Here is a 15,949-nt window from a genome sequence, read left to right on the forward strand (position 1 = left end):
TCTCAGAGGGAAATATTCGTTTTACTCCACTACATTTATCTGATAACTTTAGTTACCTTGCAGATTCAGATACAAAATTAATCAACAAATTATAGATATATTACTATAGATGATAAGACTTGATCCCCAGAAGAACTTTCACAAGCTTTAGAGAAGTATATAAAGTAGTTGAAATAAGCTCCACCTTTAGCAACCGCAACATTAAAGTGATGTACACATTAATGGATCAATAATTATAACAAAATGGGCCAGTCTGCATGAGTACTTTTACTTTTGGTACTTTAAGTATATTTTGATGCCAATAGCCTACTTTTGTACATTTACTTAAGATTTTTGAATATAGGACTTTTACTTGTAACAGTATTTCTACTTTTACTGAAGTAAAGGACGTGAATACTTCTTCCACCACTCACTGTTGTTTCATTATGACTGTACAAACGACAACAAGCAGGATTAAATACCTTTTTTTTTTATATATATATATATATTGAGATTTCACAATTTCATAGCTGTATTATATTTTGCCTGTATTTACTATTACATTAACACCATTAAATTTCCAACAGTGTGTATAAATAGAAACACTGACAGCAGATTGATTTTTTAAATGCAGATCTAATCTACTTTGTTTATTCATTGTAACCCGAATTTTCCCATTTATACTTTTGAGTCACGGTTATTGTTGTTCAATTTATATCACATTTATATTTTTGCCAAATTTATTCCACAAGTGCCGTTTTAGCTAAACCCATTGTGACCTGCAGCAGCTAACAAAATGAACAAGAGAACAGATGATTTGGAAAAGTTGGGAGTTTTATTGGTCATAATGGGACATGGTGAAATATTATTCAGCATCTTGCTCCACCACAGTGGTCTTCTCGCTGACGTAGATGCCGTCCAGGAACTTCCTGATGTCCTTCTTTCTGACCGTGGTGGCCTGTTGGATCAAAGCCGCTGAAAAGAAACAGAAGAGCCGAGTGTGAAGGGAGAGACCTGATCACATGCAACAGGTAGGTGGTTTAATGTAAACCTTATATTACCACAACATGCTAAATAGCCTGCATGACATGAGTGCTATTAAAAATGTTTTGTTTCTACTACTAAGATTTAACAACTCAGATTATAGATGCATGCTGTGGTTAGAGTTAAATGAAGACATTAAATTGAAGTTCAAAAAAAATGTTAAACACACATGGCCGGGCAACAGATCAATATTAATAATTATAGACTTTCAGTGGAACCATATTGTGATGATATGATATTGTTTAACAAAACTGTGTGGCCCAAATTAATTAAACAAATATGGATTGTTAGCTTGCATATAAAGAGTTTTGATGTCATAAAATATACAAAATATTGACACTATTCATTGTACTTGCATTTCTTTAAATAAACCTGCCATGGTTGGATATATCAGTAATACATTTATTTAACAGATGCCCAATAGTATGAAGACAGAACCTGCCAAAAATGACTCAATAAATAAATGGCATTACATGTAACAAATTCAAAATGAATGTAGGCATTAATTGATAAAATGTGACAAATTGATGCTTCTATATTTACCATTGTATTAATTCCCCTTTCTACTCTAGTTATTTTTCCCTTTCATTTTTGCAAATAAATTTAAATTTTAAAAATACATAAATAAATTAAATGGAAAAGGTATACAAAAGGTACATAAAGCAAATTAAAACCAAAATATCAATTTATGTCACATTTGATCAATTAATTAATGACATTTATTTTAAATATTATTTTGGAACATTTAATGGCATATTTATGTATTTATCGAGTTCATTTTGGATTTTGGCAGGTTCCGTCCTCCATACTAAAGTGACAATCACTGCAACGAAAACGAGATATCAAAATTTGGAAGTGGCATACCTCCAGAAACAACTGAAAGCGTTCAGTACCACGGCTATTTTCTTATTTTAGAAATTAAACTCAAATTAGTTTCTCAGTTGAGACGAGAATTGTATTTTTCAGATACCAGGCAAATATCAATATTAGAATGGTCACGATTAATCAATTGAATTATTCTATTGAGAGAAAAACAACTATTTTGATCAATTGTTTCATTTCATTTTGCAAGCAAAAAAGCCAGACATGTGCTGGCTCCAGCATCTATCTAGCATGTTTTGATGCTTTTCTTTGTCATGTATGACAGAAAATGTATTCTCTGAGTTTTGGATTGTTGGTCTGATTAAAAGAGTTAATCCTGAAAATACTCATATTACTTGATGATGATGGTATTATCACATTGTTTTATATCATATTGCCCAGCCCTAATAACTTTAAAATAAAAGGTTTGCATTGCAAACACAAAGAAAGCATGCAGAAATCTCTAACAGAGGAAATTGAGCAATTAAAAGAAAAAGTAAAAAATGTCTTTTTGCATCGCCACCAAGACATCAGACAGTGTAAAGAACATGCAAAGAAAAAGAAAACAGATCGGCCACGAGGGAGGCTTCGACGGCATTGTCTAACCTCAACGAGTGCAGATGTAACTTTTACTGAGCCTTATCCAATACTGTTCCCTTCTCAGACACGTAAATACCGTCCAAGAACTTTCTGATATCCTTGTTTTTGACTGTGGTGGCCTGTTGGATCAGAGCAGCTGGAACGGAGAAAGGTTGGGATGATGAGCAACACGTCACGTCACACATGGGATCACAGTAAGTACAGAGAAGGATGGAGGGGAGAGACTGAGGAAAGGTCAGACTGACTAGGGATGAACACAATTATTGCACAATTACTGTTGTGCAGCAAAGGTGTCCAGGCCAACACAACATATACTATAGACTTAAGAGAAAATCTTAGTTTGGTGCAGATCCCTGCAAAAATCACACCATAATAACTTTAAAATGTTTTTCCAGTGAAAATAAGTATAATGATTTAAAAATCATCATTACCTTTAATGTCACAAATCATATCACAATTTCAGTTGAATTACAATTGGATATTTTCTCAAGATCATGCAGCCCTACTGGACATCATTCTTGACATTATAGATAAAAAAGTCAATGAAATCAGTGGGTATATATATCTGGGTCATTGTGCCATTTTTGGGGGACATGAATCTTTGCTGTAAATGATGGTTATTTGTGTCTTCAGAGCTCTAAAAGTAATTCAAATAACTTTTGTTTTAAGTGCTCACGACTCAGCACATATGTAACCTTGACTTTGCTTCAACTATAAACCCAAACAAACCTAAATAGTTTGGGAACCACTGTCTTCAGTTATTTTGAAAAACACTTAAGTGCTAGAATTAACTGAATTGTACAGTATAATTTAAATCACACAAAGAAATGGCTACAATTTTCTACATCACAACATTTATCAATGATAACACTATGAGTGCACTAGGGCTGTCAAAATTGGCCTTTGAATATTCATTCTAAATAAACACAGATTAGAACTATTCAAATATCCATCTCCCTGGTTTTCTATTTTAAAAAGTACAAATGTCAGAAGATAACACGTACTACTCGCCCATCTTTCAAGAGGTTACATCTCCTGTGTGATCTCGAGCACACAGGAGATATAACACATGGTGTGTTTACATGACGTACTGCAACGCCTGCCGTTAGGACACTGCGTCACTCTCTCTGTGGCCAAGTTCTGACACCATTACGGTTGTTGAATTATTCCTCGTTCAACTTGACCTAACGTTTTATTTCATTTTCAATTAATGAAAGTATCATTGTGTGACTCCCATCCTTTTATTCAGTGTGCATAATTCAGACAGCCATGGTAGAGCTGCTTCCTTTTCACAGTTGAATATACATTGTCATATTCAAATCTGTTTTTTTTTTGTTTTTTTTACTATTTGAATAAATATTCAAATTTAGAATATTCGTTGACAGCCCGAGAGTGCAACTCAAATGTTAATGAGGAAGAGTACTACTTTATATGACCTTAAGTGTCAAACTCATGTTGACAGTTCAGGGAAATATTCTATTGATTCTGTAGAATGGAAGAGGGGGCTATACATGAAGACAGGATTTGACAGGGTTAACTACAACACCATATGACTGATGTGAAACTAGCAGCACAGAAATGTAGTTTTGGGGGAGAGGTACCAGCCAATCACATTGTCACCAACAGATTTCCGGATTTGTGTTTTAAAGTATTAATATACCAAGCTTCAAGGCAGCATCACTGAACTGAACTGGTTATATCAGGGACCTTGCTGACGAAATAATGACAAACCATCTGCAACACCTTAATTGAGGAGTTTTAACACCCAGGGAGCAGAATGTCTGGGTTCAAACATGGAGAAAGATCTTAGCAGGGGTAGTGTTATGAATCCTTCCTCTCCAATGTGGAGAAAAATTACTGTGCCATGTAGAACAGCTGTAGAGAAAAGGGTAGACGGTGTACCTGAGTTTGACACCAGCTCAATGTCGTTTCCCTCCAGCACCAGCTCGTCCTTCTGGACGATTGAGACGGCACAATTCACACCTGGAAGAGAGAGAGAGAGAACTTTATAACTACTCACAATGGGATAAAATAACTGTCACACTTTATCAAATTAAATACAATAAGTGGTAAAACAAACTGCACTTCTACAGCGCACTTTTAAACCTGGGAACAAGATAAAGCGCATCACAATGCCTCTAATTTACCCACACAGATGGAGGTAGAGCTGCTGGGCAAGGCGAGGGACAAGGGCAGTCTTTTTTATGCTTTTTTCATGCTGAATGACTTATTTCCAAGAAACTTCTGAGCACATCTCTGGTAAACAAGATTTTCAAGTGGTGCTTTTGTGCGATTCTTTGTGGAGGAACTCAGTTTCACAGATCGATCGATCGATTAAATCGACTAATCAATTAGTTGACAAAACTGTTTAAGTGTTATTCGAAAAAGGAATGTCTTTGGTCGAGAACAGCCCGAATTATCTCCATAACTTGCAGCAAGACTCACCAGCTCTCATTCGGACACGGCGGATGTACTTCTCTCCCAGGAAGTTCCTGATCTCCACCAGAGTTCCAGTTTCCTGAATGACTACGTTGATTGGGAAATGGGCGTACACAGAACGCATTTTGTACCGGAAACCCTGCAGTCACACAGAAGCGAGAAAAGCATTGAGCCACAACGTAAAGGCAAACAAAATAAATTGTTCTAACAACAATAACCAGCCAGACAGAGCAGAAGCCATGACTACAAAACATACTAATCCCACCATAAAGGCTGGGCACAGATGTTATTGCAGCAGTCTGGCATTAGTACAATTTGCCTTTGTCAATAACTCAGACAAATTCAACTGTGGACTCACCAAAGTGACTCCCTTGATCATGTTCTGGACGTGGCTACAGATGGTGCGGACTGTGGCCAACTCCTTCCTGTTTCCCCACCATTTATCCACACGAAGCTGAGGAAGACAGCACAGCGACTCAAATCACTTTCATTGTCGGAAAACAACTAGAAGACATCACTGACATAGTGATAAGGCCATTTTTAACAACTTACTCGCAATTCTCAGATTAAAATTAATTGAAAAAACTGTCAGATGTAACAATATCAACAAAAAAAATACAGTAAATGTTACTTGCAGCCCTAAACGGTATGTCACCTACAAACTCTAGGACCCTGTTCAACAAATAGTCAATCATAAGACCCTTATCTCTTCAAGTGATTTTAAACTTAAAGAATAAAGGAAGTGACCACCGCTAGCTGCAGTTGCTTCAATTAAATAAACACATGACCAACATGCTACCCTGTTAATGCACTGTATGATGTAATGTATTTTGTTGTACCCATTGTTGCTGCGTTGATTCATTGTTATTGTTTTGTTATGTGTTAGAAACTGCTATTTGACCCTGTCTTGGCTAGGTCTCACTTGTAAAAGAGGTTAATCTTAAAGTGACTTCATAGTTAAATAAAGGTTATAAATAACAGAGCTGATCAACTGCATTGAGTCACCCTTTTGAGTTATTTGAGCGCATTGAGACAAGGGCTTCTAAATATTGTCATTCGACTTCATTGTGATGATATGAGTAACTCTACTTTTACACATATGCATTACATGAGACCACTCTTCATAACTGGAACACAGGTCACTGCTTTGAGCATCAGTTTGATTATCTTATATCACTTTTCATGCGTTATCGTGGTAACAATGTAATCAAATCGCCCAGTGGTGTTTGAACCCGCCTTCAAATTACTGTTATAGCACAAAAGTATTGTTCCTCCTTACCTTCTTCTGTTTCTTGCCGAGCAGACTGAGCTCCAGGTTGATGTGGTTGAACTCCCTGACGAGTTTGCCACGGGGCCCCTTGACCGTCACTGTCCGCCCCTTCAACCTCACCTCGACTGCAAAAACACACATACAAGAGTAAGAAGCCACACTCCATACAACTTAGATGTTAAAGCCCAAGTACTTCAGGATTATACTTATAAGTGTGTAAAAAAATCACCAGTTTCTTACCATTGTCGGGGATGTCGACAGACTGGCTGCTGAGAATGGTCTTCATTCTGTAAAAAAAAACGGACACAATGTGTGTTTAATGCAAGTTTGCATCCCTTATGATGTGTGTGACAGCTTAACTTTTGATATATATATATATTTTCCTAATTGTTATCACTATTATGTAGTCATTATTTCTTTATATTAATCTTGTCTCTAGGTGGAGGCTTCAGATAAGCCCAGTGTTTTTTTTTGCCTCTTTCTGCACTGTATATTATTCATCTATTTTTGTTGTTATGTTGTAGACTTAAATTGTGCAAAACAAATAAACTTTCCACAGCTATACATCTAAAGTTAAGGCTACAAAGTGTGCCAAGTTTTACATGGCATGTTATACATCATACAACTACAGGATTATACTTAGTTTCCCCATTTAAACAGGTTTCTGACTACAATGTGGCCACTGTAATACAGGACACTGTAAAATGAGGTGTCTAGCATGAGACTCAGCACAGCCACTCTGCATTAGAGCTACTAGCATTTGAGATAATGCTACCAGTAGACTACATTAGACACTCATATGTACTTAACAGGAATACTTCTGCTACATATTAAGGAGCGTAATAAGCAGCTGAACTCACAACAACACTATCTTTTAACAGTAGTATTGTTATAAACGTGCTGAAGGCCCTGAGCAGGACAGAGCTCCACCAGTACCAGCAGGCCTCAGACTGACTGTCATCAATGTGAATAACAAACTAACACATATCCTCACAAACCTACAGTCAAAGCAAAAATACAGCCTGTGTAATGAACCAAAACACTATCCCGAGTCAGGTAGCTCTAATTTAACTCAAAAACATGTTTAATAGCCACAGATGGAGTTAGATGAAAGCCACGGTATATTTCATCAGCTATCCTCACCTCGCCGGTAGCAGAGGAAAGGAGGACGGAAGGACGTCACGACGCAATTGTAGAGCACGTACGTGACGTCATCAGACAAGACAAGTCAATCGAGGAGGAACTTCTTGATGGTCACACATTTTCGTAGTATATAAATGCTATACGCGGGTTATATTTATAATGTAGCAATAATAGTGCAGCTGTAAATATTAGGAATACGCACTAACTAGCATACAGATGTTGTTTTAATGTCCAGCTATTAGCATTCCTCATAGTGATGTGTTGGTCCCGAACGAGCCGGTTCTTTGAGCCGGCTCTTTTAAATGAACGATAAGAGCCGGCTCCCATCCGAGAGCCGTTTTTTTTTTCTTTAATTAATTCAAGGCAGAATGATAGGACGATCTTCTCCGCTCCACGGGCACTCCATGCACTGACTGTGACTGAATGTTGTGTTATGGTACGTGTCCACAGCCTCCGTGCTTTCCACGCTCCCCATTCATTGTCTATGCAAGCAGCCCGCAATGCATTCTGGTAGCGTGGCGTCGCGATTCGAGAGACTAGGCGTGCAGGAAGCCCGCTCCTCATTTGCATAAAGTTGAAGTCCTGGCTACTTTATGCAAATCACGGGCATCCGACGCGACGCGCCGCCTCTCGAAACTCCTGATAATCTTTTAAACTAAACGTTGTCGAGCCAAAATAAAGACAGATCCAGCAACTGCATGGATTATTTCTCGCCTCAAATGTTTTCAGAAACACATCTCAGTGAACTATTTACGTGAAATAAGAGAAGATAGTTTCCAAACGAGCCTCCATACTGGTTCCGGTTTGAGCAGCAGCCAACGGAGGGAAAACGTTCATCCAATCAGGAGCCGAGTGCCTTGTTTCTAGGGACAGCCCACCAAGCGTCCAATGTTGGGAAGCGTCGCGTCCCCTCGCGATAAAAAACGCCCCTGTGGACACGTACCATTAGTGATGTCCGTGCGACCAATCAGGTGATGACAGACAAGGATCATAGGCGCGCTGACAGTCTACAGGTACAGAGCAGGCGGGAGAGGAGGAGAGAAAGAGAGAGAGGAATGTGATGCGCGAATATGAGACAAGATGAGTGACAGTCGGAAACGAAGCAGCATGTAAAATGATGGTATTCTGGAAATTATAAGGTTTAGTATATTTATATTGAATAATTTAAGTGATATATATATGCATACATACTAATCAAAGGTCAAAACAGCGCTAAATTTGGCTGAATTATAAAAGGCAGAAGTGGTCAAATGAAGAGCCGTTTGGGAGCAGAAAGAGCCGGCTCTTCTTTGGTGAGCTGAGCCAAATGATCTGGCTCATTAAAAAGATCCGGAATTCCCATCACTATTTCCTCCCAGTTGGCTCTGTCGCATTCAAAGTCAGTTTGTAAAAACCGCACGATGAACCCGAGTGGGAGAAAACCTTTCATATAAGCCGTCTAAATTAGTCTACTTTACACAAGATGTTTTAAACCTCATTAGGACATATCTTGAATTAAAAAAACTATTTTAGCGCATTTAACTAGCGTTGGAATGATCCGCGGAAAATAGAGAGGTTTCTCTATCTACCCAGTCTGCGTACATCACGTGAACGCATCACAAGACCAAAGCAGTCGAGGATTGTTTGTCAATGACCGTCGTCCTGCTTGCTAAAGTCATGGCGCTGCTCAAACAAAGTTGTTGTGTAGCAGGTCGTTTCTCCACAAACCATCTGTGGCTCAGTCCCAGATGCATCCCACCAGTGAGTATTTACACTGCTCGATTATTCTCCAACTAACAAACTAACGGTTATAACGGCTACCGTTGGTTGTTGTTGCCATGGTTGTAGTCATGGTCACAGGCCTTGTGTTATGTTTTGTAACTTCAGTCTGCAGTGAGTCAGGCTGTTTTATAACTACCCTAAGAAGTGTGTATTATAACATCATGACAGTGTGTGATTGTACGAAGAGACTCTGTGAAGCCTGAACTAACCACCAGTCCTCTTCCTCTCTTGCAGGTTTACACCAGCTGTTTGTCCACTGTGGTGAAATCCTCCCCAGAGAAGAAGAAGGAGCTGCTGGAGGACGACGGGCCGGATCTACAAGACTTCATCTCAGGGGATCTATCAGAGAAAAGCAAGTGGGCAGAGTACAGAGGCAACCTGAAGAGAGAGAAGGGAGAGAGGTGAGACAGCATGTGTTATCTGTGTGTGTAGAGTGTTATCAAAAGGGTTCAAAGACCAGGTCTCTGCCAGACTGTGCTGGAATGAATCAACTTGAGGTCTAAGTGTCATACCTTTTAAGGGAAATTGCTAGAGGTAGATCCTCTCCATCCATCCAGTGTTCAGTAGTGGATGTGTGGTGATGCAATATCATGTAATCATGCATTTGATCTGAACTACACTTCACAGAGGATCTGTTAAAAGTGATGTGTAGGTTTAGTTCTGAGAGATTGTAATTGTTTTCATGATAATGGGCTGAACGAGCAGCAATTTTTCATGCTTGTTTTCTCACCTTGAAGTTTTACTGCTCCACGAAAAGGGCAAAGTTTTTGTATCCCAATGTCTAGTGACATATTCAATTCAATTGAATTTTAGAGAGTGTCAAATCACAACAGAAGTTATCTCAAGACGTTTTTCATATAGAGCAGGTCTAGGTCATATTCTATCATTTAGAGACCCAACAAGAGTAAAAAGTAAAGATGCACCATATTCTATATACCCGATGTCTATTAAACTTCTCAACAACTCGTAACATAAAGCTATCATAATGACAGTGCAATATGTTAAATAGGGACAGTGCAATATGTTAAATAGGGACAGTGCAATATGTTAAATTGGGACAGTGCAATATGTTAAATAGGGACAGTGCATGTTAAATAGGGACAGTGCAATATGTTAAATTGAGACAGTGCAATATGTTGCATCTGTGTAATATTGGGCTATTGTCTGTGCAATATGGGCAAGACGGTGGACGGTGCAGTGCACTACCTGGGTGCAATACCTGCCTTGGTGTGTGTGATAGTATGTGGCATTATGTACGTGGACTGTGTATGTGTTGAAACATCTGTTTCTGTGGAACTGTTTCCCTGTCTTGTGTGGAATCGTTTATTATTGTTGTTTATGCTAGTTCAATTTAGTGTTTGTAACTGCAGTTGGACGGAGTTCAGGAAAAATTTCCCAACTGGGACAATAAAAGTATATCTTATCTTATCTTTATCTTATCTTACAGAATTAATCAATAGCAGTGGATGTAATAGAGTGATAATAGTAATATCAGTAATAATAATATAAATATGACTACTAATAATAATAATAAAAAGGCTGATAATAATGATAGTACATATACAGTGACAGAAGACGTTGTCCACACCTACATGGAGACAAGACCACTCTTGCACATTTAGTGAATGGCTCTGCTGCTGTTTTTGGGACAGGCTGCGCCTTCCTCCATGGCTGAAGACGGAGATCCCCATCGGGAAAAACTACAACAAGCTGAAGAACACACTGAGAGACCTCAACCTGCACACGGTAAGTTGTGAAGAAAAAAAATGATTTCAACATTTTTGACATCGTTCATGAAGACAGTGAAGACGGGGGTTTTCTTATATGGAATTTTGACTTATGGCTGTAATATTTAGCTAGAAGGAAAATAGCAGTCCCTCTGACATCTTGATCCCATATGCAAAAGAAATGCTTGCTTCAACTATATCCTTCAAATACATGGCTCAAGTGATATCGGGAATTTTACCTCGGTAATAATACTTGCCCTCCAAATACAGACAACAGTTTAGATTTTTTTGTAACATCTTTATCAAATTGCAAACTTACATGACTTTTATATGAGGGCCTATCTATATATAAGATGTCTGATAAATACTACTGACACTGAAGACAAGTCCAATCACCCTGTGTCAGTTCTTGTGCATTTGAAGACTGTGTGTGTGTGTGTGTGTGTGTGTGTGTGTTTTTTCTCAGGTGTGTGAGGAGGCCAGGTGTCCCAACATTGGGGAATGTTGGGGAGGAGGAGAGTACGCCACAGCCACAGCCACCATCATGGTACGTGACTCTGTGGTGCAACTGAATTTTACTGACAGTTATATAAAACCACAAAAAAGCACTTTGATATCATCTCTGTACATCTAGCACATGTGCACGTGTCTGTACAAGCTAACATTTTCCAAAAAAGTAGACACACTTGTCAAAAGATAACGTCTTATGATACATATCTGTATGGATTATTTGCTCCAGTTATACGACATACATATAACTAAGGTTTTTTTTTTTCGCTCTCTTTGTATGTAGCTGATGGGGGACACGTGTACCCGTGGCTGCAGGTTCTGCTCCATAAAGACGGCCCGTCGGCCTCCACCTCTGGACCCAGACGAGCCCTACAACACAGCCAAGGCCATCGCTGCCTGGGGGCTGGACTACGTGGTTCTCACCTCAGTCGATAGAGATGGTAATGGCTCCCTAACTCGATGTATCTACCTAATCATTCCTAGGTGTGACGTTACACCATTGCCAGCAATGAAACTTTTACAAGGAGAAAAGGAACCATTCATTTTCTAACTTTAACACACACACACACACGCACAGTGAGGAACAGCTTCAGTACAAGTCCATCAAAATTAAAACACGTTGCACTACTCTTTCCTAACATACCATGCTTTACTCCCCAAATATTTCTGGCTACCATTATCTTCATCAGGAGGGAATCTGAGCTCATTTCTGGTTTCTTTATATAAGGTCTATCAGTCATGCGACTTTTAAATCAGCAAAAATGCAAGGATTTACAAACAGTCATATTTTTCAAAATAGTTTTTACAGAATACAAAATTTCCTCTTAATAGATTTAAAAAGGTTTACAAAGTAAAGTTTTAGTCCGCAGTGATGGCCTGTAATTCCACATTTTCCTTTTTATTTTGCAGATATTGCTGATGGAGGGGCAGAACACTTTGCTAAGACCGTCTCCAACCTGAAGGAAAGGTATAATCTCCCATCCCTCTTGGAATCATCTGGTATTTGTATCTTAATATCTGTGCAAAATGAATAAATAAGCACTTTTGTCATCCTCATCTTAGGGACTCTCGGATACTGGTTGAATGTCTGACCCCTGATTTTCGCGGTGACTTGGCGGCAGTAGAGAAGATCGCCCTGTCAGGGTTGGATGTGTATGCCCACAATGTGGAGACAGTGCGAGAACTGCAAAGGTACTGACCGAGCCTCAACATATTGCCTCTGTATTTCACCAGCCGTTTATATATATTGGCTCTTACTTCTTTTCTAAGATGATAAATGCTCAAAGTTAGAAGCTGAGCATCTAATCTCTGTTTCAACATTAATTAAAACCTGAATGCCTTGAATTCAGTCTGATTTTAATGGCCTCTGATCAGCCAACAAGCCAAAGAATAACAGGGTTTTTTAATAATTACACAGAGGTATCAGTAAAAAAAAGTCAGACAACAAACTTTCATTATTTTGTCTGTTGCACGATAGGAAAATATGTTTACAGTGATATGCAAGAGCACTTTAAAATGTGTCATGTTAAGTTGTTATCTAGCAAAGTTTAAAAGTTGCCAACACACTTTCCAGCATATGTGAGCTGGCTGATATAAAATCGAGTTTATATTTTTAGAAATACATTGTGTAGTTGTTTTACTATACTTACTTACAGCTCTGCCACAAGAGGGAAGTCAGTCTTAGGCAGGAGGACAGTTGTACACACACTGACCAGCAGGGGGCACATCACAGCCATTTCTGTTAGTATAAATACAAGAAACTGCAGACGTGTAAACACGGGGAAGACACACTGTAGAAGTGTGGAGAAGAATTGTTAATGGTAATCTTGGTATATTTTTACCCTTTTTGATGATTATTTTAGTTGCTCAGTATGTCCATCTGTTTGCAGGTTTGTGCGTGACCCCAGAGCAAACATTGACCAGTCTCTGAGTGTCCTGAAGCACGCTAAAGAGGTCAAACCCAATGTGCTCACCAAGACGTCCATCATGCTGGGACTGGGCGAGACTGACCAACAGGTCCTCAACACCTTGACTGGTGTGTACACATAGAAATACTTCCAAAATTGTGATGCAAAGTACAACAATTTCCTGATCACACTGTTGTGGTGATGTTGCAGAGTTGCGAGAGGCAGGAGTGGACTGTCTAACACTGGGCCAGTACATGCAGCCCACTAAACGCCACCTAAAAGTGAGCACATTACACTTTCCCCTTTTACTAAGGCAACAGTGTTGCTAGAAAAATGCACATTTGGTAAATGAATGCACACTGTGACCATGTGTGTTTGGGTGCAGGTGGATGAATACGTCACTCCAGAGAAGTTTGCCCACTGGGAGAAAGTTGGGAATGATATGGGCTTCGTTTACACAGCCAGCGGGCCACTGGTGCGATCCTCCTACAAAGCAGGTGAGAAACACACACTATCTATATTTTCTCACTTACCCCGAGTGGTATCCAGACATGCAGATAGTTTTAGGTTGAGATATCTGTCTCTGAGACATAATACAATGTAGGTGAATACAATGTTGTTTGTGCTGAAAATTTACATTTGAAAATTCAGCAGCAGTAACATCTTTCAATAATAATAATAATGATAATCCACTGAGCAGTGTCAACAGTTTACATAGGGACTGTTACCTCAAATAGAGAAAACTGTTCAGTGAGGTCTGTGGTCTATCCCGAGTAACAGGGACATTTTTTCTGCTTTGACTCTGGGTTATTATAGTAAACTAAAACTAAAGTAAGCAGTGGAAAATATTTTTAGTAAACTGAAACTAATTAAAAATCGTTTAAGAAAAAACAAAACTATATTTCCTGATTTAAAAGTAAAATAAAAAATGAACATAAATTCATTTCATTTTTTTTTTTTTTAATCTATCATATTTCAAAACTGTAAAAAGGAGACGGCATGAATTTGCCTCAACTCTCGTGACACAGAAATTCAAAACACTTGACCTTCCAGGAGACGGTGCTATGCTGTAATTGCTTCACATCGGGCTACTAAAGCAGCATAAAGATTAAACATTAAACATCCTACACAGTTCTCCAACCATGTATTTTGTATGTATATGTAGCTACATCTGAGACATTATACCTGGCTTTAACAAAAACAAACTAAAACTACTGTAAAACTAAACCTATAAAAACTAAACCTTTCTGATAAACTGAAACTAAACTAAAACTGGCAAACACACTGCGAAAACTAACTAAAACTAAACTAAAAAGAAATAAAAAAGTCAAAACTAAAATAACAAAACTAATTGAAAATTCAAAACTATTATAACCATGATTTTTTTTTAAATTACATTTTCATTACTTTGAACTTTAAGATTTCAAAACATCAGCAATTAAACCAAAAAATATTTGTGTGGCTATGAAGTAAGTGTGAGTGAGTGCACAGAACGATAATGTGAAACTAAAATAGGCCATAGGTGGGACAGGTTCTGGTCACTGCTTACATCTAGCCAGTGCTATAAATTCATATACAGTGTATATCATAAAACATAGTAAACAGCCAGGTAAATGTATTTGTTCATTTAGTTTCATTTCTCTAATCTGTCTTTTCTCTTTTACAGGCGAGTTCTTCCTGAAGAATCTACTGAATAAGAGAAAAGCAGAAGTCACTATAGCAGAATGAAAAGCACCAAACCAGCAGCCTCTGGAGGCTTTCTCCCTCTAGTCTGCTCACTACCTATAACTACTATACACAAACAGTGACAAAATTAGCTTTACACCTGCCGTACCACAATGCATCATTGTAAGCTACAGCACAGGAAACACTTTAAATATATATATATGAGTAGTAAGTTGCTTGAAAAAAAGAGGGCAGGTGCCCTTAAGAGTACAGACGTGACATGAACAAGACCTCATGTAAGTACAGGGACCATTCTGTTCCTTCTTAATGTACTTGTCCTCCACGTTTCACCTGTGACGACCCAGAGGTCTAACGTTTTAGGGAGAGGAGATCAAAGAGAACAAGCAGCAGATATGTAGACAAACTGAGTACAGACTGTCCATGTAACCCTGCCAGGAGAAAGTACAACCTGGTGTTAGCAGTGGTTGTAATTTGCCGTCTCTGCACCTCAGGGGGCTCCTAAATCACATCCATCATGACCTCCCTCGCCTCAGGGGCCCTGGACCTCTGATAGAGAGCTACTGATCTTTAACCGCACGCTCCGTTTATGAGCTCTTTGATGTCTGCTGCTTCAGGACGGATTTAATGAAGCGTTTAGTTTTTTTTGGTCTGAGGGTTCTTGCAGCAGCTCCATGATACAAAAAATAAATATATGGCTGTAACACTGTCGAACGCTACGTCTTAAATTTCTATTACGTTAGAAAAATGAGCCCAAATCAGCCTTTCGTCAGGTACAGAAGTACCAAAAGAGGTACTTTTGACTGTACATGATAAAGAGCCAAATTTGGGCTCAAACTGCTTTTTCTAACGTAAAAAATATTTAAACTTTACACCTGAACAAGAAAGATGTGAGTTTATTTTGCATACTAATGGTTTGGACAAAATTAATCTTTAAAATGTACTTTCATATTTAAAGAATTAAAAGTCATCAGTCCACATCTGCTGGTTTTCATTTTTGTGTCACTTTTTTTTCTCTTTCCATT

General features: G+C 38.5%; 2 protein-coding genes across 4 annotated transcripts; one reads left to right on the top strand and one right to left on the bottom strand.

Moving 5' to 3' along the window:
- Positions 1 to 792: 792 nt before the first annotated feature.
- rpl9 (ribosomal protein L9) lies at positions 793 to 7,406 on the bottom strand. 3 transcript variants are annotated; one of them, XM_037763966.1, is made up of 8 exons: positions 7,337 to 7,359; positions 6,434 to 6,480; positions 6,203 to 6,318; positions 5,282 to 5,377; positions 4,930 to 5,062; positions 4,387 to 4,467; positions 2,491 to 2,620; positions 793 to 954 (listed from the first exon to the last, which is right to left on the bottom strand). In XM_037763966.1, exons 2-7 carry the CDS (start codon positions 6,477 to 6,479, stop codon positions 2,514 to 2,516), a joined length of 579 nt encoding a protein of 192 aa, XP_037619894.1. In that variant the 5' UTR covers position 6,480; positions 7,337 to 7,359; the 3' UTR covers positions 793 to 954; positions 2,491 to 2,513. The 3 variants fall into 3 exon arrangements, with proteins under 3 accessions (XP_037619894.1, XP_037619892.1, XP_037619893.1); XM_037763964.1 differs by lacking the exon at positions 2,491 to 2,620 and having other exon boundaries at positions 7,337 to 7,406; XM_037763965.1 differs by lacking the exons at positions 2,491 to 2,620; positions 7,337 to 7,359 and adding an exon at positions 7,196 to 7,220.
- Positions 7,407 to 8,897: 1,491 nt separating this feature from the next.
- On the top strand, positions 8,898 to 15,902 carry lias (lipoic acid synthetase). The gene is made up of 11 exons (XM_037763963.1): positions 8,898 to 9,076; positions 9,332 to 9,498; positions 10,750 to 10,843; positions 11,291 to 11,371; positions 11,618 to 11,774; positions 12,244 to 12,301; positions 12,397 to 12,525; positions 13,224 to 13,369; positions 13,452 to 13,522; positions 13,627 to 13,738; positions 14,908 to 15,902. The coding sequence occupies exons 1-11, from the start codon at positions 8,966 to 8,968 to the stop codon at positions 14,967 to 14,969; spliced, it is 1,188 nt and encodes a 395-aa protein (XP_037619891.1). The 5' UTR covers positions 8,898 to 8,965; the 3' UTR covers positions 14,970 to 15,902.
- The last annotated feature ends 47 nt before the right edge of the window (positions 15,903 to 15,949 follow it).

The sequence above is a fragment of the Sebastes umbrosus genome, chromosome 3, assembly GCF_015220745.1.
Source record: "Sebastes umbrosus isolate fSebUmb1 chromosome 3, fSebUmb1.pri, whole genome shotgun sequence".
In the NCBI taxonomy this organism is placed as follows: Eukaryota; Metazoa; Chordata; class Actinopteri; order Perciformes; family Sebastidae; genus Sebastes; species Sebastes umbrosus.

Excerpts from the sequence above, each read along its gene's own strand:
- rpl9 (XM_037763964.1), bottom strand. The coding sequence starts at position 6,479 with ATGAAGACCATTCTCAGCAGCCAGTCTGTCGACATCCCCGACAATG. Across the intron at positions 6,319-6,433 it reads TGTCGACATCCCCGACAATG|TCGAGGTGAGGTTGAAGGGG; the intron begins GTAAGAAACTGG and ends GTGTTTTTGCAG. Across the intron at positions 5,378-6,202 it reads TCGGCAAGAAACAGAAGAAG|CTTCGTGTGGATAAATGGTG; the intron begins GTAAGGAGGAAC and ends TGTCTTCCTCAG.
- lias (XM_037763963.1), top strand. The coding sequence starts at position 8,966 with ATGACCGTCGTCCTGCTTGCTAAAGTCATGGCGCTGCTCAAACAAAGT. Across the intron at positions 9,499-10,749 it reads AAGAGAGAGAAGGGAGAGAG|GCTGCGCCTTCCTCCATGGC; the intron begins GTGAGACAGCAT and ends TTTTTGGGACAG. Across the intron at positions 11,775-12,243 it reads CACCTCAGTCGATAGAGATG|ATATTGCTGATGGAGGGGCA; the intron begins GTAATGGCTCCC and ends TTTATTTTGCAG.